Source organism: Balearica regulorum, chromosome 3 (assembly GCF_011004875.1).
Source record: "Balearica regulorum gibbericeps isolate bBalReg1 chromosome 3, bBalReg1.pri, whole genome shotgun sequence".
Taxonomy (NCBI): domain Eukaryota; kingdom Metazoa; phylum Chordata; class Aves; order Gruiformes; family Gruidae; genus Balearica; species Balearica regulorum.
In genome coordinates, this window is record NC_046186.1 from 1938751 (window position 1) to 1964395 (window position 25645).

General features: G+C 48.2%; 1 protein-coding gene across 9 annotated transcripts in view; it reads right to left on the bottom strand.

Annotated features, from left to right (window-relative positions):
* The window catches only part of NCOA1 (nuclear receptor coactivator 1), a 182381-nt gene that overhangs the window by 40715 nt on the left and 116021 nt on the right, over nt 1-25645 (bottom strand). For all 9 annotated transcript variants that reach the window (XM_075750318.1, XM_075750322.1, XM_075750319.1 and 6 more), the window contains 2 exons: nt 21125-21231; nt 17014-17180 (listed from right to left, as the gene is read on the bottom strand). In XM_075750318.1, the coding sequence (XP_075606433.1) occupies nt 17014-17180; nt 21125-21210 (253 nt within the window). In that variant the 5' untranslated portion in view covers nt 21211-21231. The remainder of the gene's footprint in view (nt 1-17013; nt 17181-21124; nt 21232-25645) is intronic.

Here is a 25645-nt window from a genome sequence, read left to right on the forward strand (position 1 = left end):
CGATGGGAAAAGTCCCCAAAAAGGCCTTAACTCATCGCGTTTTACCCAAAAGATGTCACGTTTTACCCAAAACACGACAAAGCCCTGCGGCCAGGAGAGCACCAGCACTCCAAGGGGCTGAAGAAGCGAGGAAGTGCCAATAGAGCGATGGCAGGACCACAGGGAAGGGGGGTCGGTGGCTTAGGGGACACCTCCCAGAGCCACTCCAAAGCAGAGGGTGGGAGGGGAAGGAAAATGGGGGTGAAGGTGGGAAGATGTCCAGCATCAACGTCCATCTGCTGTGTCTTGGGAAGTCAGCCCCAGCCCTGCGGGCTACATCGCATGGAGCTCCATCCGTAGCACCCAGGACAAGCACTCCTGGCTCCCCTTCCCTTAAATCTGCGCTTTTAAATTAAAATAATACAAGCTGTCTGATTCTGCTCTTTGTTTAAAATCTTGTAGCTGAAAGTCTCCTTCCCCAGAAAAAAATGCAGTGTTAGGAAAAGGAATATCTGAAAAATAATGTATTGTATGTTGGTCTTCTAAACCAGGACATAAAAAACTCAAAACAGGGATATTTTGAGAAACATCATGAACACAGAAAATCAGAACAATTGTTTCCACTTTCCCAGTGCAAAACTTTGTAATATATTGCATTTTGCCTTGAGTTGCGAGAAGCTCCCATGAAGCTCTCTGAGGAAGCTCCCATGGAGAGGCCCCCATGGTCATGGGCCTGATGGCCAGGACCCAAATGTTGCCCCGCACTCCCCAAGGGCTCTTTTTCAACTCAAGATTTCTATGGGCAACGTTCATTTTTCATTCCTTATGAGAGAAGCCTGAAAAGTCTTTGGCTTTTGACTTTTCTATTAAAAATTCAACAGCTCGAAAGCAAAAAGACCAACCGAAGAGGACTTGCAGCCTTTCCTTGAGCGTGTTGGGTATCTCTGGTGGGTTCCAGGGAGGACAGAGCAGGGCAAGACGGAGAAGTTGATGTGATGCCTGGAAAACACGATGGAGCACCAGGCATGATGGCTCCCCGTCCCTTTCCCATAGGGCACAGCTCCGCAGCCTCCCCAGGCACTGGGTGAACCCCCTCAAATCTCAGTCAGGATCTGCTCTATCTGCTTTTTAAAAGATGAGCGAGGAAAAAAAAAAATAATATCCACATCTGTAATTTCCCAAATGAGGAGCTTTGAACTGTAATTAAAATCAGATGGAACAGACTCAATGCACCCACGAATCAAGAGCGTGACGGAAAGCTGTGCCATTAATTAGTGCCTACTACGAGGTTCATCAGTCCAGTAAACCCAACAGGAAAAAAAAACCTGCCGTAAAAATAAACTCCCTGGCAGAAGGTGTGCACCCAGTGCACCTTCCAGTGCGGCATGAAAAAATTGGTTTAAAAAAGCCATGAGAAGAGAAAAAGAGAACGGCATTGATACAGGAAAGCAGCAGGTAAGAGGATCCAGACGACAGAAATGGGAATTCTTTCATGTTTTTCAAATGGGACCTGAAGAGGAAGGCACGTCTGGGGCTATGTGTCAGGTTAGGGACATGTTGGGGCAAAGCCTCTGAGCATCACTGGCTGCTGGTGGCGGTGGTGGCCTGGCCCGAGGTCCTGAGCTCACCTTCAGCCTCCTCTCGAGTCCCAGCAAGCCCAAGTGCTCTCCTCCCCATCATCGGGCTCAACGAGTAGGGGAAGATCCAACCTCAACCGGGGGATGAAGCCAGCTTCCAAGGAAGACCGTCCTACGTAGCCTACAGGGCAGATGCTTGGACCACAACAACGATGGCTTCTTTGGAGGTACTCTAAACCAAAATTCAAGCTGTGAAAGCTGAGATTTGCCCAACACCCACCTATTTAACGTCAGCATATTCACACAGAGGCAGATGTAGAAAACCCAGCCCAGAGTCCTCCCTTCTTCACTTCCACAAATACCAGATTCCTCTGAAACACTGTATGGAAATCGGCAGCTCTTCGGTTGTATAACTTTTTATTCTAGTAGGAGGAAGGAAATTATCTGATCTATGAATTTAAAAAACTGTGGAAAAATACAATCTGTGAGATTCGGAGCTTGAAAATACCAGTGCAAGAAATAGAAGAGCAGATCTTGGCTTTCAGAAATCAGCACGGCTCCTTCAGAGCCCTGTGCTCGCCTGCTTTACGCCACCCGTCGCGATGGTCTATTGCGATGGGCAAGCCCCAGGGTGTTCCCCAACCATGTGCCGTAACGCCAGGCGGGAGCACCTGGACACCGGGGTGAGATCCATCTTACGGAGCATGGGACATCTGTGATGGAGATGTTTCCACCTGAGCTACTCGCCTCATGCTCCCCTTACAGTCAAAGCAGAGAAAAAGGCATTTTTAGAGGAGATTCGCCTGATCCATTTTAAATTCTTATTCTAAGATGGAGTCTCATTTTGGGGGTTTTTGGGGGTGTTGTTATCCCCTAGCCCTCCTCCTTCACAACCAGCAAACAGCTTTTGCTCTCTTTCTCTTTTTCTCTCTTTTCCAGTGAGAGCCGAACTCTTGACTTCACCAAATCCCAACATTGGTCCTGAAAAAAATAACCCATGCTCCAGAGCTGGCAACAGCGCTCACTTCAGCCTCGGGTATTTCTGTGCCGTCCTGGAGAACATCCTCACCGACACAGCCCCAAGTGGTTCTTCAGACACATCTTGAACCCTTATTCTTCCCTCAATGCCCATACAAAGGCACATGTCAGGAGGACACATCTCACCAGGCAGAGAGCCAAGGGAGGAGACTTAAGCCCTCGGGGTGTATAAAACTGGCTCTAGTGCCCACGTGGATGGTGAGGATTGAGGACAGAAGCTGGTGGCCACTCCAGGAGAGCCAACGGTGGAGACAGATTGGTGGAGGGCAGGACAGCGGGACATCCTGCCACTCTCCCATGTCTCACTTGAGCTTCTTCCTTCGCGACTTGGCTGGAAAAGCAGTCAAAAAAAGCAATCAAAGCATTGCTGCTCTACCGGGACGATGATGGCTCCATCTAACGCCCTCTCAGCTACCTGCCACGCTGCCTGCAGCCCGAAAGCCCAGCCTTACCAACCCACGGTGGCACTGGAAAGTCACACCGAAGCCCAGGACTAGTCCCAGCAGATACAAACCTCTCCAACCACTGCATAAAACATCAAATCCTAAAAGGACTAAACCACACAGACTTAGATTTGCAGGTGGGACACTGGCTTTATATCGAGGTTAGTGATTTCAAGGTAGCTTTTAAGCCATATGAACAAAAGATAGAACACACCAGCAGCTTGATTTATCCCTTCACTTGCCCAAAAACCCCTTCAACACTGGTGTTTCAAAACCAGGACAACATCCCAGCGCAAGTTGCCACAGGGAGCTGACGGCAGGTCCCGTCGGCAGGAGGGCTACAGCCACCTCTGCCACGTCTACACCCGACCCCGGGAAACGGACACTCCTGGTGGGCAACAGCCCAACTCTGTTCCAGGTCTTCAGCCTGGTGATCCCAAGCTCAGGCAACATTAACCTTCCACGTGGCTACGGGCTGCTCCCCAATTTTGGCTTCTCCTCCAGCTGCTATTTCCCCTCTTTTCCCACTTAGAGGATAGCGATTTTGAGGGCAGGAATTTTGTTGGTTTTTTAAAAGCTTTCTTCTGAGTTTTTAAACACATATCTACCCAGCAACAGGCATAATCAAGTTCCTCAGGACCGTGCAGTGCAAATAAACCAACAGTCTTGTTTTAACCCATTTGACCCTTACCATAAATCACAAAGAACATATTCCAGCGTTGCCCTCGTCCTAACCAACCGCTACGCACTCAACTGAATGGCAACCTGAGACATCCTTCCACGTGAGGACCTCAGGGAGGATGGACATGACACATGCTTCCCTTTAACGAGCCTGAGACACAACTCCCCATTAACACTCCCATTTTGCAGCTGAAGAAACCTGATGCATAACCGCACACACTTCTGCAGCTCTTGCTGGAGCGGATTAAGAAGTTCGTTGACACGTTTTGAGCTGAGATGCTCTTACGTGCCACGTGAAAGGTCACAACCCCAAAGCCACCAGGGTTAGCTTCAACCAATGCTGCTTTCACACACCATGGTGGTTCACCAACTGGTGGTTCTCTCTTGAAGGACTCACGAGGACCTGCAAGAGCACATATGTCCATGCCCCAAGGCATCGTGGACCATTAGTGTACGACAGCACCAGGAGTACAGATTAAGATCCAAGACACCGGTCCCTGCTCCGACCAGCAAACATCACTATCTTTGGCAAAGTTTATATGGAAAAATCTATTTTTCTGCTTCTGGTAAAATCCTTGTGTGATGGCAAAGCACGCTGCTGCTAAAACAGAAGGAAAAGAGTATTTCTTTCTGTCTTCACACCTTTTAGAGTTAAACATTAATGGTGTCGAGATGTCTTAAGTAAAAAAGGCTGGTTGTCTGAACAATGTCAGGAAAAATTATACGGTGCTGAGTGAATGCAAAATTAATGAGTGCTGAATGCTGACAGGAGAGAACAGGCAGAAGGAGCTGAGACTTTTTTACAGTCGACGCTGAGATCAAGCAGGTAGAACATCTCCATCTTGGTAGGGGAAGGAATAAAGGGAGAAAAAAACTTTTATCTCAAATCTGAAGAATTTAATTCGTTCAAAAACTGTGTCAACTCAGCACGGCCAAATCTGCAGAGATGAGAAAGGGCTACATGTAGCTCCCCCCCAAAAAAACTTTAACTCAACCCTGGCACAGCCTTCGTTCTCCTCCTGCAGGCATAAAATCCATCACAACAGCATTTTAACGATCCAACTTAATTCTTTTGCAAAGAATTAGACTGTCTTTTCTCAAGACATAGCATCTTGAAGCCCCCATACGCTGCATACTAAAGTCCATGAGAAGTTACTATTAAAAATTCACTCGTGTCAACCGTTAAACCAGCTTTATGCTCAAGTTGCACAGGCACGTCAAATATGTGAACTGCACCGGCAAGGAGACGCCTGCCAAAGCGTGCAGACAATGCAAAGCTCGAGCGCGGCGAGGGGGGGGAGCTGATGCTTCCCATGCACAGAGCAGCACTCCCCCCCACCAGCCCCGCTCCTCCAAACCCGACTTTCTCGCGCCTCCCATCTGTCTCTCCTCGGCTGCAAAGGGAGAGCTGTCAATCTGCAGCTCTTTTGAGGGGATCGACTTTTTTCATGTCCGCCCAGGGGATCTGTCGGAGGTAAAGGCAGACTTCATGCTGCAGCGTAAACGAACCAAAGGGTGGATTTAACACGTCTGTGTGAGTGTGGTCAGACGGTGCAAGTGAAGCTCCGGGCCATGAGATGCTCCTGGGGCGACAGGGATGGGCAGGAGCAAACCACGTGGTATGGGAAGCTACCTAGAGAAGATGGAGCCACCTGGTATGGGAAGCCACCCAGAGAAGGAGGAGCTGTGTGGTATGGGAAGTTACCTAGAGAAGATGGAGCCGTGTGGTATGGGAAGCTGCCCAGAGAAGACAGACCAAGCCACGCAGGTTGAAGACTTCTTTCTTGTCAATCTGTACCAAGCCTGCTCAGGAGGACCTCACCCCCAAAGTGAACTTTAACTCTTCCAGTGCAATCATTACCTGCAGAACTGCGGGTGCAGCGCCAGATGCTGGATGTTCACAGCGTGTGCCCGAAGGCACAGCTCTCGGGTGCTCCCTGTCCCAAAGCAGGTGAGTGCCTGGGAGGGTAAGGAACAAGGCTGAACATCCATCCTTCGTTTCCCCTGGGAAATACCGCACAGACTCATGCGATGGGGTTCTACACCTAGGACCAAGGTGCAGCTACCTGCAACTACTTTTCTAAGGACCGTATCCATTATTTCAAAAATTTGGGATGGTCCAAACTGTTCCCAGCTCCCATAAGAAACCGTCCACGCATGTAATTCACTGTCTCAGCACAGCAGCTGCACCAAACCCAGGGCAAACATCAGCCTGGGGCACCTGATCCACCACTCCAGCGTTCATCAAGCCCACTCATCATAATACAGACTTCGTGATTTAAAGGATAGTTAGCTGAGACTGGCGGTTTAAATAATTAATGAAAACCTGTCTTGGAAGGTGGACTTCCTAAATAGCAAGGGCAGAAGGAATGATGAGAAATATAATTTAAACCCATCCAAATGGTGTCGCTGGCTCTCTACCCAAGGCTCTGGTGAGGCTTTAATTGCCACCAAACACCCCGTGATGAAATCGTGGGGCTCGGAGGAAGCAGAAGAAGACAAATGAGGAGCTCAGCAGCCAGGCACTGGGGAATAACGTGGCCTCAAAGGGAGCAAAACCGCTCCTGCATCTCTCACACTCATGTCCCGGCAAGTCTGTTTGCTTTGCCCAACCATACCGCTCGGCATAATAAAAGCTATTATCTCTTTGTACAAATCTCCCTTTATTTCCCCTGCTCGCCGGAGAGTTAGGAGGATTAAGGTCTATAAAAGTTTGTTCAGGGGAAAATCTGAAATGAAAATGGAAGGACTTGCACGGCTGGCTCCAAGTTTGAATTTTTTTTCCCCATAAGAAAGGTTTATTGTGTTACTTCTTGCTTTTTAGGCATGGCAATGCTTGCACCGCTGGGCGCTCTGATGGGTCAATAATCAAGATGGGCACTTGCAGAGATGTGCTGGGGTGAGCTTCCCTCTGAACCCCCTCCTTGCACAGACACTGGATGACTAGCTCAGATGAGATGCCTCCATCGCGGCTGCTGGAAGAGAGGTGGGATGGCCCCCCGTGGTCCTGCTCCTCTACCCAAAGGGATGCCAGCTCACGGAATGGAAGAACCTCTTTCTGATCACCAACCAAGTGCAACAGGGTCCACAGCAGAGGAAGGACAAGCTGAGAGGAGGTAAAATCCTGCTGGGGTGCCACCCTGGCGGAAGAAGAATCTTAAAATAGGTTTTGTCCATCTCTACGCAGGGTAAGGAGGACCAGAAAAAGGGATTTAAATAAAGGGGATTTTTTTTTTTTTGACTCCTCCTTTCCTGCCTCTCTTAAAAATGAGACTGAAACAAGGAGAAAGAAAAAAAAAAAAAAAAAAAAGAGGAAAAAAAAAGCTAATCCGGCACAGCAGAAGGCAAGAGGAGGAGTGATTTCTACAGGTGGTTTATGACTCTCCGCATGATCCACACGCCTGTTACATCCTATCAGATCCTCTTCTTACGGCGAGGTGCTAAAGGATTTATTAGTTCTTGACAGTGTGAGATGTTTAAAAGCTTGAGGATGTAATAACCAAATGTTCACTTGTTAAAATAAAGGCACTGCTCGGAGAGCTCTGTGCAATTCTTAGCAGCCTCCCCTTCCCCTCGGTCTATATTTAAGCTGCCAGCTAGATTAAAACTGTCAGAGCAGGGATGAGAATTTTATTGACATGCTTTGTAGGTGGTATGGCTCCATAAAATAAACATATACAGAGGATGCTCCCTGGTGTTGCTGCACAGGCAGAGATTTTTATAGTACTGACCTGGGGGAGTTTGTATCTGAAATCAATCCCTGATATAAAACAGATTCCAGAGGATACGGAGAGACAGACTTCACAAATGTCTGCGGAGAGCGTGGGCAGGGATGCAATCCGTTTAACATTTCACGTTGAAACCAAACTGCGGAGAAGGGGAGGGCGTGAAATTCCCCGAACTCGCTCCAACAAACTCTTCACCCCTCATGCACGAAGTGCAATTAATTACTGTGTTAACGGGGAGGTTTTAGTCCCGGGAAGGGCTCAGGACAGAGTGTGGGGCAGGGGACCCACGCAGATGCTCGGGAAGCAAGGCGAGGAGTCTCGCCCCAGCTTTGTGCTGGCAGAAGTCACTGCCACGGACGGGGATTCGGCTCTCGAGGCATTTTTCAAAATCGAAATTTTCAGATTTATAGAGATGAAGGCCAGTAGAGATCACTAGATTGGCCAGTCTGACTTCTTGAATGTCACAGAGCCATTAAAGTTCACCCACTTCCACCACCATGAGCCCTGAACTTCTGTTTGGCCAAAACCCGACGCAACCCACGGCTTCCCTTGGCAGCTGGTTCCCAAAGCAATCACCCTCCCAGTTGTAACTCTGGGCCCGAGTCCTAATTTGTTTTTGTCTGGCTTTGGCTTTGAGTCATTCTCTGTTATGCTGGATTTAAAAACCTCTTTAGTAGCCAGCATTTTCCGTTCTTGTTAGTGTTTATGGTGTCATCACCATGTCCCCACTCATTTTTTTTTTACCCTCTCAGATACACTCAACAGAGCTCTTCAACCTTCCAAGCTGCAAGACATTTTCTCCAGCCCCTGGCTCACTTCCGTGACTCTCCTCTCTGCCTTCTCTGGATTTTGCAATCTCCTTCCAGCATAGATACCGTGCCTGAGCTCCAATTTTGTCCCACCAACTCCATGCACACGTAACATCACCCAAGAGAAGACCACCTTGCTTTTCATCACATCCCAAGTTCACATCAACTGCCTTCGCTTCCAGGATCTCCAGATCTTCTTGGAAAGCACCGTTTCCTGGGATACCATCCATCCAGCACTCCTGTATGCCCATCCTGTATTGGCCTAGCAACAATTTTGTATGTCCTTCCAAAGATGCTGAATAGCACCGAGATCTAGCAGCAACTCCCAAGAAGCTCCACGAAACTCAATTTGAGAATAAAGGTGTTTCATCAGGATGAGGAGAAGTCACCAGTGGTGTTCCTTACCCAAGGTAAGGGAGAAAATACACACCAACTCGAGGGCGGGTTGACCCATTCCCATGAAAATGGGAGGCCCATTTGCTCTGCTAAACTGTGCTAATTTCTCCCACTTTCTACTACTTGAATGTCACACTGTCAACTGGGGACACGAGCTTTGGCGAAAAGTTGGGAATGGCTTAACGGAGGTGACAAGAGGAGACAACAACTGTTACCTCCAGCATACCAGGGGTGGTACCACCAACAACCTAATGCTACTGGTAAGATCTGGTAAGAAAAATCATGACAGTCTGGGTCAATTCACTTAAGAAAAATGAAGTTCAGTTGGAAGAAGTACAGAAAAGAGCTGTTGGGTTGATTAAAGGCATAACTATCTGACACCAAGATCCTAGGAGAGCTTGGTTTGTTGGACAAGTAGAGAACAAGAGCAACAATTTCTTCAAAATACAGTAGGGAAGGGTGGTAATTACCAAACAGAAAGAAGAATAAACCAAACTAAAGGGCAACGCTGGCACAGAAATGATCCGAAACTCATTTCCACCAAAAACGAGCAGACAGTTTCATCCTCTTCCAGATCTCAGAAGGATTTCTGGAAGGATGAAGCTAAACAGTTAAAAAGACTGGATCTGTTTGTACTCTGTTTACCTTGGATCAGCCTCACACTTGAGGGCTTTCAGTGGGCACCTACCGAAGCCAAGGAGGAATTCCCCCTCCCCGCTGATGTCTAATCTGGCCTCCAGGGTTTGGTTGTTTTTCTTTCTCTGTAGCCTTCTAACATACGGTGAAAAATTGGCCGCCAAGACGGGATGAAAGCAGTGTGCATCCCTCCCCCTAGCAGCACGAGCAGCTCCATCAGGGTTAACCCAACCACCAGATTTGGGATGAAGGAAGAGCTTTCCTCCCCAGCACCTGCAAACACCCGGCGACAGTGCCGCTGGCCGAGAAGGTCCTCCCGGACCTCAGGGATGAAGACAGAGGAACCGTCTGCAAAACACCGTTCTAAGGCAGAAGCAAAGCTCCCCTTTTCTGACCTCCCTTGAAGCAAACAAAATCAGGATAACTCCGATAAAGTCAATGCATTTAAAGAGGAGACTACAGCACCAGGCTGACAGTTGTAGCCTGAAGAGATTCTAATCTAATTTTAGATTTGACACAAACCTTAATGTGGTTTTAATTAATTAATTAAAAAAATCCTTTAATTAATGTAAACCCCTTAAAGCGGTTTTCATTTACTCTATTTCCAGAAGACATTTCCACTTACATTGCTCCTCAGATGCCATTCTGCTGCTTGCTTTTGTTCTTCAGTCAAACCTCAAACGTTAGACCCAAACTTCTGTTTATAACACATCGGTGCCCTGAAAGCTGGGATGCTTTGAGCTCAGGCTTATTTCTTGGGCCTTCACTTTAATGACTTGCCAAGTAACGGGGTTTCCATCTCTCTCTGACTATGCAAAAAGTCTACAACTTGTTCTTCCACTGCATGAAAGTGTCCTCTTTTGGGTCCACTGAAGGACCTATGTGTTGACTTAATGCATAAAAGCTACCAAAAAATACACTTGAATTCTCTGGATCTAATAGTTTCAGTTTGTCTCAATTTCTGCACGCAAGGCAGAAAGGCAGCAGTGACGGCGTGCTGTCACCCTGCCCTCCTGGCAGCAACACCCACCTTGGGCAGCTCTCCAGGACCAAGGAAGGAGCTCAGATGTGATGTGGGGATGCAGCAGGACATCCCCGGGGTCCAGAGTCCCTGGGACCTCTCTCCCCCTTGGCTCTCCTGATGGTAACCTGTAGTTGGTAGAGCGGCCACTGGCTCCTGTCTTCAACCTGCTCCATCTGCATGGCCAGCCTGGTGACCACCATATACTGCCTCCAGTTTTGGGACCCCAGTGTAAGACAAATTGGAGTGAATTCAGTGGAGGCCACCAAGATGGTCAGGGCTGGAGCACTGATCCTGAGACCAGAGACCAAGAGAAGGAGTTTGCTCAGCCTGGAGAAGAGATGGCTTTGGGGTACCTGACAGCAGCCTGCTCATGCTGACAAGAAGTTATGGAGGTGTTGGAGCCAGGCTCTTCACAGCGATGCATGGTGAAGATGTGAAGCAAGAAATGTTCAGGTGGGATAGGAGGAAAATCTTGTTCACCACGAGGCCAGCCAAGTGTTGGAGCAGGTTGCCCAGAGCACGTGTGCTTCTCCTTCCTTGGGGGCTTCCAAAGCCCAACCGGGTAAAGCCCTCAGCTACCTGGGCTGATCCCAGAGCTGACCCTGCTTTCAGCTTATTTCTCAAACACCACCACTATGAGAAATGGAAATAAGCTTTATGGAAATGAGATGGTTCCAGCCGGACAGAGAGATTGCCACTGCCCAGGTGAAATGTTAGACTTCTCCAAGAGGATACTGGATTACAACATGGGGAGAGGGAAGAGCTGAAATGAAAGAGTATTCAAAAATATAAAATGCAAGAAATAAAGCACGCATAAACGAGGCAGAGCACACTATGCAGAAGGTACTTTCCCTGGGTGGCACGGAGGCAGCAGCTCCAAGGACCTGAGAAGTTTAATCAGAAACTGGAAATACTGCCTGTGATTCAATGCGTGTCAAGAAAGATGCGTTCAGGTTGGAGCTGGTGAAAGAAGGATATGCAGACAATTTAGGAGGATCCTAAAGAGAAAGAAAAAATTGCCTAAAGACTTTAACTACATTACTCTGGCAAAACAAAGCCAAGCGAGGGAGAAGGTCCCAAAGGCTCCTTCTGCTCCCGCACTGGAGATGTCCAGCTCCTTTGCAGACTCAGCAACGTGGACTTGGGCTAGATATTTCCTCAAAGCTAAAGAACGTCCGTGTAGAGCTCCATCCCCAGGGGCTGCAGACACAAAACCCTGTGGACTGAGAATAATGTGGGACCCTGGACCTGGGCGGAAGAAACCAGCTGAAAGCCTTTACTGGCTCTGCACTGGGTTCCTCTGCTTTGGGGTAAAGCTCGCCAAGGGGCCTCGGCTCTGCGACTTGCTTCCACACATTGCACGCAATTACTCGCTTTGTGGTTTTATGGGAGTAATTTTATGATCTTTAATAACGTACCACATCACTCGGCTGCTGGGATAAGAAGGGGCTCGTGACTCAGCACCCAAGGACAAGGTCTCGTCTCCTCCCAAAGTCTCACGCCGCCGTCGCAGGCTGTGGGAGAAGCTTCTTCCCAGGCCACCACTTCGCCATTTTCTGACCACCGCTAAATACAAAGCCAAGGCTTTTTTTCTTCTGTTTTTTAAACCTCACCATGTGCTGGCATTCCCAAACCCAAGAAGAAAATCAGCATTCGTTTTGAAGAGGCTTCCATACGTCCCACTGAGGACCCAGGACCTCTCTGCGCTAGAAGCTGTACATGTATATCACAAAATAAATCCAGGGCCAAATCTAAGCATATGACAAGACAGCAGGGAAACTTAATTAAAGGAAAGTCACTGACAGCCCAATGATCGTATGCAACAGAGCAGCCAAAATCAATAATTATTTCATATACTTCACTTAATTAACCTCCTGTATTTACCCAAAAGGAAAATTACTTCCCCACGTAGGTTAACTTCCAAACGGGGGGTGGTCTTAAACTAAGGGTCCTCTTCTTTTAGGGCTGATGTTCCCTAGTGACAAAGGAGCCCAAAGTTGACTGAAGGAGCCCATCTTGTTATGGCCACACTTCAGGAAGAAGAAATAAAAAAATGTCGGGAGGACACCACTGCTCTGTGGTTTTGTTGGACCCAAAAGAAGACACCTCCATGCAGGAGAAGAACAAGTTGTGGAATTTTTGTGTGGTCAGAGAAGAGACAGAAATGCTCTTATCCCTAAAGTCCCTGAAAATTAGTAAAGTAAAGGCTCAAGAAATAGCCTTCTCCTTCTCCCTGCCCAAAGCAACGCAACTTAAAAATTGAGGGTCATCTCTGTAGGTTAACACAGTAATGTTCAGGAAAGAAATCTAATTCTTTGCCTAGTGCCCTTTTAAATCGTCTGGAAATCAGGTCACTATTCTGTAGCATTATTGCAGAATAAAACTGCATTAATAAAGATCTGATTTTTTTTCCTTATACATCTATAAGAATAAATTCAGCAGCTCCAACACCAGGCTTCACTGAAGGTGCTGTACGTGGGGTCATACCACCCTCCATCACCCTAAGAAGCAGTGGCTCAGGGTCCTCCATGAGACAAGCTAAGTTGTACAAACCCAAGCAAACACAGAATAAATCCTTCATTTTGGCAACTGCAGAATAAATCTGCTGGGGTTTTTGGACCTCACAGGACCAGAAACTCGTGAGCATCACTCCACGTGTCCTGGCGGGGCCGGGAGCCGTGCCGCGGCTGCTCCTGGACCAGGTAGCTGCCGGCTCTGCTCACCGATTCCCACAGAAGCCGAACATACGGCGGCACAGTGGGAACGACCGTCAGCGAGCGGCAATGAGCAAACGCAGGAAGGACGAGGGGAAGGAGGTCCCTCGGACGCCGGCGGTGGTAGAGTCGCTTGCGATGCCTTAGGAGGTGTTTCAAGGGCAACCCTCTGCGGCTGTTTGAGTTTGTAGGCAGTGTAATGAAAAGCTCAATACTATTTGATTTATTCTATTAAGGGGCTGCATTTATACTCCTGCTCTGGAAGGAAATTAAGCAGCCTATCAATGAAGAGGGCTTCTGGGAAAAGACTTGGTGGTTTCATCTTAAAAAGGACACTGCCAAGGTTGGGAGCTCTACAAGGGAGACGAGATGACCCCTCCGCCAGCTCCTGTCTCTGTCAGATCTCTGCATGCCGCTCATCATCCCTTCCATAAACCAAAGGTTATCACCCTCCAAAAAACAGGGTGTTTAATTAAAAAAACTCTTCCAGGGGAAAAAGAGAAATACCTTTCTGGAGCCCGCCTGCCACCGCAGAGCCTGGCGTTGCAAGGGTGTTGGATGCCAAGGCTCTGCCTCCCCTTGGGGCAGGGGTGACCCCAACCTCCAAAGCACTTGCAGGGTAGGCATCAAATATTATGTCATTTTACAGAAAAGGAACAAAACAAGTGGCAGTCCGTGCATCAACACAGCATTTCCAATATCTCTGCTCATTTTTGTACTCTCCTGTACGACCAAGATGCTTTATTTTTGCATTTGCAGCCGGCCACCGGCCACCTTGCTGACGGCAGCCAAACCTCCTCCCCATCCTGCAGCCTCCTGACTCCATCGCATCTCCACCACGCTGCCCTGATGACTTCTTCTAACAGCCTTCACACCACCTCTGCTAACCCTACAAACCAAGGAGCGATGCACGGTGAGCAGCGAAGCTCTCCAGCTTGCCTTCATCCATCGGGTTTTGACTGCGGCAGCACTGCTCTGAATTAAAACAACCTTGAGAGAGCTCACCTCCGTGTGATGGATGGACCAGCTCCATCTCACGGCATGGCTCCGCAGCAGAGGACCCACCCCAGGAGAGGACCTTCTGCATCCACGGCCTGGGCGTGAATCAATCTGAAGGCAAAGGGGAAGGAGGTCCACACGGATGGACCACTGCCCCGCGGAGCCCAGGCAGGATGCTCGGAGCGATCTTCTCCTTGCTGACCTCCACACTGCTCAGGAGATGTTGGTGGCCCTTTCTCCTCCTTCCCCAGCCAGTGACCGCACTCAAGCAGGGTTCAGGGTTCCGACACTCAAACCACTCCACTTGAAAAAAATCGAAAAAACTTTTGCGGGACGGACAAAGGCTGAAAAATTAACTGTCTGGCCTCTTCCTCCGCTGTGTTTATTGCTGTCTTGGCAGATGAATTTCAGGTTGCTGCCACAGCCGCAAACCGCTTGTTCTGCCAACTGTACATTACTAACATTGGAAGGTGGCCAGACCTAGGAATCTTTTCTAAAAGCATTTGCTTCATACTTTAAATAGCAGCCCAGCAGGCAGGGGGAAGGGAGGGAGGGCTCAGCCCCTGCGTGCGATCCATCTGCAAGCTTCTGCCGGCTCCTCCAACCCTTTGCAGGTTAAAACTGAGGACGACCCGCGGCGGAGGTGCGAGGGTGGAGAGAGCCGGTGGGATGAGACCTCCAAACCCTCCAGGGCTGGCAACAGGGACGATGTCCCTCCCTGGGATGTCCCTCATCTGCCCCCTCCCAAGCTCCCCAGCTCTGTGCCTGGCACGTTTTCCAAATTAAATTAATGTCAGGATGTTGGGTGGGTTTTTTTCATTGAAATCTGCTCTGCTACAAGGTTCAGCATCATTTTCCCCGGTGCTTATGGGTTTTGCTTATTATTGGGCTGAGCATTTGCTGGGGTTTCTATGATTTTAGGATTTGCTGGGATGTCCTGAGCCCGCTGTAACACATCACTGTAAAGTCCAAACACCCCGGGTCTTCTCTGTTACGTGAAAACGGGTCTCCAGGTGGGTTTCCTTAGAAAGGAGCATGGCCACACGCAGCAGGGTATGTCACCGTTCACAACACTTCAGCAACAAAACCACATCCTCAACAGTTAGCAAATATTAATCAGTTTTATGGCTGAGAAACAGAGAGGAGGAGGAGGGAGGACACGGGCAGGGAAACACGACGTCTGACACTCCATATAACTACAAGGACAGAAAATTGTCTCTGGCTACAAATATTCTGACTTTTTGCTATATTTCTGCTACCTCCTCATGTAAAATGCTCTTGCAGTAAACTGCTACGAACAAATACAGGTGAAGTTTCTTCTCTTCGGTAATTTGGCGCCGCACTAGATAAGCTGGCAATACGGAGCAAAGCTCAAGGCATAATATTTTTAAGTAGTGCTTGTCCTAGTTAATGTTCAGCCCTGCTGTGCAATGGCAAGAAAACTAATGAACAGCGAAGTGGCAGCGAGCAGGAACCTGGGCGTACTCACCCGCTACCAAACTCCTTTCAGAGCCCGGGCACAACGCGAACGAAGTCTAAAAGCAGTTGTCCTGGTTCATTGGGAAGCCCGGGCAGCCCATGCAACATAAGCCGAATGCTTTACCGCCGTGCTTGCCCCAAAATTTGGTGCCTAAAATCATAGTGAGCTGGGAGGAACCTATGGCAATGGCTGGCTTGTGACAGGACAAGGGGTGATGGTTTTAAATTAAAAGAAGGTAGATTCAAACTAGATATAAAGAAGAAATTTGTTACGCTGAGGATGGTGAAACACTGGCACAGGTTGCCCAGTGGTGGCTGCCCCGTCCCTGGAAACATCCAAGGTCAGGTTGGACGGGGCTCTGAGCAACCTGATCTCGTTGAAGATGTCCCTGCTCATGGCAGGGGGTTGGACTAGATGAGCTTGAAAGGTCCCTTCCCACCCAAACCCGTCTGTGATTCTATGGAGTGCCTGGCCGTGCGTACCCACATCCCAGCCACGGGGTTTGGGAAAAATTTAACATCTGTTATCAGGCAACGCTGCTCCGCTCGGAACGTGCGACAGGAGCTTTGGCAAAGGCAACGCTTGATGGATGACGTGTTCTCAGCGCTAATACTGAGCGGGATTCACCTTGCGCGCAAAGGACAAAGTGTTTGCACAAAGGACAAAGTGTTTGTGTGAAGGAAAAAGTATTTGCATGAAGGAAGAAGTATTTGCATGAAGGACAAAGAATTTGAGTGCGCGAGATGGGCAACCCTTACAGGCACGACGCAGAGCAAGCTGGAGCCCACCTGCAGCAGCTCCAGGAGGGATGCTGGGGTTGCAAGGACCTGAACAAGTTCTACTCCCTCTTTACTACACCTCACCCCTCCTCCTACGCATCGCTTGAGCCCTTTGGACTTGCACGTTTCGGTCTACGAGTTGACACTCGGGGTGAATTTTAACCTTTATATGGCTTTTCAAGCATCTCTTCTCCGTTCACCGGTTACAGCGCCGTATTCACCGGCCGGAGGTGGATTAATGCCCCTCTAATCTGTTTGGTTGGCAGGAGAACAGATCTGACAAGGGTGCATGGTTCTTCACCAAGCCTTGCACAGCGTGTGGCAGAGCTATCTGTCCTTCGTCTTACCCAGCCATAAAATGCGGTTTCTGCACACAGTTAATAGCAGTATTGCTGATAAGCCCTTAATGGGCCTGATCCTGAGAGCTTAACAAGCCCTCCTGATTATTTCAGTCTAAGGAATAATTTCAGGATGAATCATAAACACAAAGTGCCACCTTGCACCAGAAACAAAGGCGGGATCTCAAACACGCCAAGCAACGGAGGCGAAGCATACCCTTCCATATTACTGCTTCCGTAAAAGCGAGAGAAAGAAAACTATCGCAAATGGAGTGATTACGCCATGATTTTTCATGAATTAAGTCACGGTTATTTGCTGCGATTTAGTGTCTGAAGGGTACCAGGAGAACGCTCTTACTCCGACAAGCCAAGGCAGGAGGCTGCCGCCTTACCTTGCTCCAACCTCTTCATCTGCTGGATCTGATCAACAGTCTTTTTTAGGATCTTGCATTTGTCAGGTTTGACACTCAGAGTGTCGATGTCCCCGATGTTTGCAGACAGCAGCTCCGCCAGCTCCTCTAAATACTTGTTCTCCTGTTCCCGTCGCCGTTTTTCATTGCTGTTAGAGAAGGGGAAAAAAATTAAAAGTCATATTTATGACTTTTTCTCACTGCTCAGTACTGGCTGGAGTGATGACCATGCTGTAATCCAAATATCTCCAAAATACTGGGGAGTTCATTCAGACCTTTGTCTATTTTTATGCATATAATAAAAATTAATGCCAAAGAAGATACATAGGGCTAGCCAGACACCTCCAACAAAACCAGATCTTTAACATTCGGGACTCTGTCTTCCTCTCAAAAGTAGTTATAAACGAGTTATATCAAAAATAATAAAAAATAGTTATATACAGCCTCTTATTTTTCTACAGCCACTATTCCAGCTGTCGCCAAGTTTAATCCTAAATTCATACATAAAAGCTAACAACACCCACCAGAGTTCACCAAAGTGAAAATCGGAATCAACGGTGACACGAGGAAAATGAAAAATATTCATGAGATCAACCTTTTTGTCCCAGTGAAAGCAGCTTTTCTTTTAGCTCTTGGCCGCTGCAGAAGCCCAACGCTCTTCCATCAACTATTTGTAAATTCTGAGAACTGAGAATACATTATTTACGTGCTATGACGTGGCCATCGTTGAAGCCACCCTGGACACTGTAACGTGTTCCTTTAGCAAAGACGTTATGAGCTTCAAAGCCACCAAAACAAATTGTGCATATGGGAGAGACACATAGAGACACATTTTCCCTAAATACCTTCTTCTACATCGACCACGGGGTGAAATGAGCACATCTCAAGACGCCCAACATGACTCTACACCGCTTGCGATGCCTTTTATCAGGTTGGTTTTCAATAAACCACCTAATTTTTTGTTGCAACCTCCACAGGATGCCCAGCACTCTATTTAAGAAGTATTGCCTGAAAATCTCTACTATTTACTGGACACCAAGAAGCTGATGAGATGCCTGTGGGCACAGTGAGATGTTCTTGGTCTCAAAGAGGCCCCACCACTCATGGAGGGGCTGAGAAAACACTAGATACAAAAGCTGAATCCAAAAGTCTGGTTCAGTAGGAGATTTGTGTCCCACCACGGACATGCTCTGGCTTGTGTTACGTGACCGAACAAGCTCTGCTAACAGCTGAAGGCTTCGAGAAGAGGTTTGGTTTATTTTGTCTGCTGAGAGGGGGCACGTAGCAAGTGCAAACCAACCAGAGCATGACTATACCCTGACAACTCTCCAGAGACCCTTTAGAAACCACATCTGTTCAAAAGGAGATGAGACACCACCAGCCCTCCGCTCTAAGGAGTTCCTCAGGTAAGCTGCTCAGATGTTTGTTTGGTTTTTCCTAATTCCAGCCACTTTATTATCTCAATATCCAGACCTGACAGGTAGGCGCTGTCTCTTCGACATTTTACTGCTGCTTAAACGTGCTCTGACATGAAAATAGTTGACAACTGCAGGGATAAGCCTCCATGGTGAACCTCCCCTTGCCTCCCAAGTTCACTCTCCATCACCTCACTTCTCCTCCTGCCCGTGTCTCTCCAGGTGTCATGACTGCCCAGAGGAGCAACAGGGATGACTCGCCCTCCTTCAACTCAGTGGAGCAGCAGAATCAAAAAAGAAAGGAGGGTACGGAGGACACAGCCGTGTTTCTGCTCAGGCCACCGGTCTTGTGAAGTCCATGAGAGACCTCCCATGGGAGACACACAGTGTGACCTGGAAACTCCTCTGCAATGGGCTCGGGTGGGTGCAGGAGCCCTCGCTTCCCCAGCAGGCAGCTGCCAACGGGTGCTAAGGGGTCACAGGCAGCAAAACCGGCTTCACGGAGCTCGGTTGGATGCCCATCTGCTGCAGAAGTGCTGGGTCCAGCCATGGACTTCAGCCTATTTTTGCACAGGTATCGGTGACACCGGTGCTGGCGCGCTCCCCGGCAATGGGCAGGCAAATGCTTCTTGAAGGAGCTGAGCAAATATTTTAGTTAAGGTCAAATTAATTCCTAGCTCTCCCTGCGAACCAAAAAGCAATAGCAGAGGGGAGGAAAAAAAAAAAAAAAAAATCCCTCTGTTGTGGGTGAGCTCATTTCATGAAAACCCTTAATGTCGCTGTTGCTGTGGCAACTTTCAAATTGTAGGAGGGAGAATTGGCCAATTTTCCTTACATAAAAGCATCATGAGAATATTACAGCAGTAGGATGTTCTTTATGACTCCCAAGTATCATCAAAAGGAATAGTTAAACCTTCGAAGTTTTAACAAAGGAGTTTTGAAGTTCACTTTGCTCCAGAGTATGTTACAGAGGACTCTGGCCAGCCCAGGGAGGAGGACAAGGTCCCTCCCCACCACGGCTGCGAGTCTGGAGATGGTCTGAAGGAAGGAAGATGCAGCATTGGTGAGGACTTCTCTTCTGGATTTTGGTAACGTGCTTCGGCTCCAGTGTTCGGGGTTGGATGGCCAACCCAATGACAAATATTTGAGTCAACCCTTCTAAAAATGCTTGTAGGTGCTTTGTGGATGCAAAAACTCATTGTGCTCGGACAAGGAAGGGGAATCCTTCATCCAGAAGTTTCTGCTTCTCCACGATCAGTTTGTTCTTCATCCTATATATTTTGAAAGACCCCCGGTGTTGGCAGCAGCAGGCTTTCTTGGGGTGCTTAGGGGTTAGGAAACAAACCACAAGAGATCTGCTTTCCAAAGGCAGACCAGATGAAGCAAAGCCAGGTGCCTGCTCATTCATCTGGAGAGCAGTTCCTTCAAGAAGAGGTGTCCAAGCCCACCTTGCTACCCATGGGGACTTGCTGTCATGGGGACTCAAGGACCAACAGCTTCACCCCACACTCACCTCTGGGCTGAGGATGGGCTCCTAGACCAGCCTGGAGACAGCAGCGAGGGCGGAAGAGCTCTGACTCAAATGACTCAGCCAGAACGGGGAGATATTTCATGTGATTACAGAAGTATTTGATAGGAATAAGACAGCTACAAGTACTATCAAAATGTCTTCTGCAATTTAATGGCACCCCATGAACCACAGAGCCTTTGTAAGAAGGTGCGTGAACTCTACAGAAGGGAGATGATGCAACCAAAACCTTCAAAAACCAGAAATCCTCAACCAACCACTTAATGCCTCTCTACTGGAACACCGTAGCCTTTACATTTATTGTCTAGAATATCACGTATGAGCTGAAGTGATAGAGAACACACCCGGGGTTTGCTCAGGGCATCAATATTCTGTAACGATGAGCAAAGCAGCATCCCAGGCAGCACAGACACGGAGTCAGCAGTAGCATCGTATGTTCATCCTTAATAACAAGCTACATCGTCATGGAAAAAATGCACAGGATTGACAGGGAGCCTGGAAAAGCCTGTGGAAGGAGACCACAACTGCCTCTATCCGGTACTTTGTAGTCTTAAATTAGGTGGCAAGGTAGCTGGGACGGGAAGGCTCGGTCACAAGCAAAAGGTGCCTTTCTGCAGTGAGCTGCACTTTGAAAGAGCCTGCCTCAGCACGCAGAAATGAAAACATTTCAGATGATAGATAGAAATAATTTCCATTCTGTAACTGCACCATGGAGCAAGAGGGTCTCCACCAAAGTTTCTGCATACTACAAAAACATGGGTTTCTTGGGAATCTGGCGTGAAGAAGCAGAAGGCCTGGGATGATCTGCAGACCTCACAGAAGTATCTGCCCCAAATTTACTCCCGAGAAAGCTTTCCCGATGCTGTGAGCGCTCTCAATTTATAAAATCAATACGTTAACTTTGATAACGAGCCTCTAATCATCATTTGCCACCTAACAACAAGCAGAGCAGATGGGGAGCCGCATTTCCATCATGCTCCATCTTCCACTGCAGCCACCGCTAAAAGCAAAGCGAAGTTCTGGTGGGAAGTGTGAACGTTTCCGAGCGGCTGAAACCTGGCTCCATCTGCTCGAGCAGACGGGACGGAGCGACGCAGTGGGAATGACAAAGTAGCCGCGGCAGGGGACGGATTGGGAGCGGCGCACGTACCTCTGGGCTGTATCGCAGGGCGAGCCTTTCCTCTTCCGAGAGTCGGGGTTGGCAGGGTCCGTTGAGCTGTCCCCAAGGCCACTCATGTTGGTCGACCTACTTTGCACCTGGAACCGAAGAGAGACAGGGTAAGGACAAGCTTTCTGCAGCTGCAGGAGGAGTGGTTCCTCTGCGGCACAGCCGGAAAACATGGACCAAGGGAGCTCTGAAGAGGGAACTAACCCAATGCAAGTCTTTCCTGTTGAATTGATGACTCGTTTGTGAAGGAAATGGTGCAAAGGGAAGACAACACGTGATCACGTTACCCTCCTTTTGGCGTCCCCTGCTCACCATTTGGCCAAGCAAGCCCTCCCCACCAGCACCACCATCCTTCCATCACAGACTGAGCTCTTCCCTGTATCCCTGTATTCTAGCTTCTTGGCCCTACAGCATTTTAACAACAATCTAAATGCAGCCTGCTCCAACGCTTTGTTTAAGTGCGTTTGATTGCTTTTGTTTCGTTTTCTTTTCCTGCAAGCTTCCATCTTCAGCTCCTCTGCCATCTTCCCCCGGTTCCTCTGACTTATGGCTGGCAGAGGACGCTCCACCCCTTGCATTGTGTCTGCACTCCTGCTCCCCCCCCTCCACCTCCTTTCCCCTCGGCACATGGCCTGGGCTTTAATTAGAGCTGCAAACTGACTCATCTCTTAACGGGATGCAACACCCTCCCACGTACCCCTTCTCCACCTCCCACTGAGGCTGCCTCCCACGCATGGTCCTCCCAGCCCCAACCTTCTTCTGGCAGAGAGCTTCCCACCACAGCCGGTCCTTGGCCGGTCCCAATGCTGGGTGCCTCCCGGGTTCCAGCTCTCTCCAACACGTGAACATTTCACCCTTATTTTTGGGGTGTAATTTCAACAGATGTTGGGTAAACTAGTCCATGCTATGGGAAACGAGAGCTCTAAGCAACCAAAGAAGGTCCAGAAGTCATGAGGATGGTAACACTGCAATATCCCACATACTAATGCTCCTTAATAAAGAATTATATTTTTTATATTTAACTGAATAAAATAGTATGTAAGCCAAATAAGGGCAAGAAAGTCAATTAAGGCTTCTTTCTGGACACTTCACCTTGAAGGGTGTTAAAGGGCTTGGACAAAGACCGTGATACTCTTAGACCTGAGAACTCAGACAATCTGCTCCAACAACCTAAAGGGACTACATACATATAGGACATGGTCAAAACCTCATACAACACGTTAAACCAAGGGATGGAGCTTCTCCAGAAGAAAACCCAGCTGTGCACGTTGCTTCCCTTGCTTTGCTAGAGCCATTCAGTGACATTTCCAGTAACTACAGTAATTGAACAGTGGATAATGCTACCCTCCAAATTCTTCATTTAATTTTTAGAAGTATTTATCATTGGGAGAAGATACAACCCCTGAGAAATAAAGTAACGGTACCCTGAAACACTGGCACAGGTTGCCCAGAGAGGTGGGAGATGCTCCATCCCTGGAAACATCCAAGGTCAGGTTGGACGGGGCTCTGAGCAGCCTGATGTAGTTGAAGATGTCCTTGCCCATGGCAGGAGGGTTGGACTAGGTGAGCTTTAACAGTCCTTTCCAACCCAAACCATCCTGTGAGTCTGTGATTCTACGAAACCAGCGTTACCAGCTTCGTTATCTCCTACGACTGAGGCGTCCAGGGGTACGTTACGCATTTTGGCCCACCACCTCCCCCAGTGACTCAACTCTACACTAGAGTTGAAAAGCTCTGTTCTGAAATACGTGAAATATCTGAGTTTAAAGTCCAGTGCCATGGGGCAAGAGCCCATCTTTCGGCAGCACACAGGCATTTCTGCTAACGCTTGCATCACCGGTGCTATGGCAAACGTGGTTCCTGAAATTGTTTTAGCAATATTAGAGCAGGTGATTGATGTCATGGACATGAGAGCTTGTCCACCGAAATGAGAAACCCTGAGCAGATGCCAGCAAGCTAGCCATGACCATGGATCTGAGTTCATTCCCCCGTCTCTGGCATGTTTGCAGGAAGGAACGATGCCAACGCAAATATAAGGAAGGGGAAAAAAGCAAACTCTTGAAAAATTTAGAGACTGGAAAACTAAAAGTGCTGCATCATCCGCTCTAGGTGAGAAAGGGTCGCTGGGGTCTCAGAGAAGCTTCCCGGAGATTAAACCTTCTTCTTGAAGGTTTAACTTGCTCTCACCAAAACACTGAGTCTCTCTAAGTGGCGTTGCTCTTACAGGTCCTGATCTCGCCTATCAGCAACTGAATTAAAAGGAAAAACAAGCGGGGATATGGCAGGTAAAGTCGACTGTCCCACCGGGATGCTCCACTGCGGGACTGTGGCTTGGCAAGAGCGACCATATGCCCTAGAGAGGTGAACTAAGGACAACATTGCATCCTTAACTGAAATCCTTGGCTTGAGTTAAGCCCTTGATGTAATATAGTCAATGTTTCTTTTTATTGTAAAAGTAGTTTATTTTATGGCAAAACTTGCCAGGGCTGACAAGCCAAAAAATGTCATTTAGTCTAAAAATAACGGGGATGACTCGTTTCGAAAGCCCCGTTGGGTCAAGGCAAGAGCAGGGGCCAACATCCCCCACCGAGGGCAAGGGTTGGGCTGCTGGTGAAAGGCAGTTCTGCCTGCCGCTGCCCGCGCTCCGGGCCGTTTCACCGGAAACCTGATTTCTAAACACTGGCTTCTTGTAAAAATGTTAATATTCTGCTGCCTTAGGAAAGCAAACAGCGGCAGAGGAAGGATGGCGCGATGGTAATGAAAACAAGCTAATTAGTTCAGCCAGGGGTGGGGGAAGCAGTTTCCAGGCTTAATACGGGGGCTGTGCGACACAGACCTCTGCTAAACCAATTGCTCCTCTGCTGTCACAAGCCACCAAAATAATATATTAAGGGATGGCATAAAATGCTGCTGCTGTCCCCGCCGGTGCTGCTTGCTCACAGGGGCTCCTTGGGAGATGTTTGACCACGGCGGGAGCAAGCCCTAAGTGTTGCATCAACACACGAGTGTTGGCCTCTCGCATTGCTCCCGATGCACATGGATGAAGCCTCATCCCACAGATGCCCTGAACCTGCTGCTCTGAAGAAACCCCATGTCACAGTGCAAACCCAAAATGTAGAGTGGGGTTTTTTTCAACAACTATGGATATTATCATTGCAACCAGCAGCTTCATGCTTTGTCTTCCAGCTGGTGCGCAAGCCCGGGGTCCTGGTGCAGCAGTGTTGATGAGCAACGCTGTGACGTGCACCACGTTTAGCAGCAAAGCAAGCGCCTGGGACACACACTGCAGCTCCCCAGCTCCAGCTAAACCAGGGCTGAACTCAAGCCACTGGTGAGGTGAACTGTTTGGAGCTTCTCAAAGGTGATTCTCCATATCCACGTTGTTCTTGCTCCCCTGGTTCTTAGTCCACAGATCTGGTTACAGCACTAGTCCCTGGCCCCTCTCGTTACCAGCACCTCAATGCACCACTGCATCTGCTCACCGGAGACCAATTAGTCTCAAAGAGACTAATCAGAAGAAAAAAGGGAGAGGGGGAATGCATAAGAAGCACAAGAGCTGAACTGAACTGCCCATGGCCAGGCAGGTGAAACCACCTCTGATTTCCAACCCTATACTCTCTCCTCTTCCATCGGTCCTGCAACGTGCCATACTGGAGCGTCCACCTGAAGAAGATGCTGCTTTTTGGGATGCTAACAAATATCCTAGCAGAGATGAAAGCCTTGACACGTAGGATGAAGCACTAACCAACATCAATATTCCAACACAACCCTGGGCATCATGACATGAATGAAATTTCCACATTAACAAAAAAATGACAAAAAGAACAAAGATGTGAATTATTGCAGCTTAATACTTTGCTCTCCTAATAATACCACCGGATTTCCAATAGTTTCCCCAAGACAGCCATCACTACCTCTAGCAGACACAAATGGCCCGAGTGATTTGAACTGACAGCGTGGAAGACAGAGCTGGCCACCAAATACTTAATTTTAACAGAACTGCCTATTTCTAAAATGTATTTCTCCCATTTTGGATGAATGTGACCCCAAAAAATCGCTTACAAAATAACACTAACATCTATCAGAGTGAAACACAATTAGTCGGTTGTTTTTAAAAAAACGACAATGTTGGAAAAGTCCCTCATATTACAGCTATTTCTCATCAAAATGCAACCCATCTGTGCGTACGCAGTCTCAATTAGAGGTAATTAAGAGCATACCCGGAGTGTCGCAAGGACACGTCTATATTGTTCCCCTCACAAGTTCATCATCAGCTGTTCCTCTCATTGCCGGGGTCAGAACAAACCTTAATTTTTTATTTTTTTTTTTTTTAAATTTCTGCAGATTACAGAAGAAACGTGGAAGCTGTGATGTGGATAGCGAAGAGGCAACGGGTGCGAGTGAGTCACTTGCTAACTTACTGCATGTGGCGCTAGGTTTGGGCTGGGTTTTTTTAAAAAAGAACTTCTTTTTCTGACCTCATCCCCAACAAAAAAAAGGAGA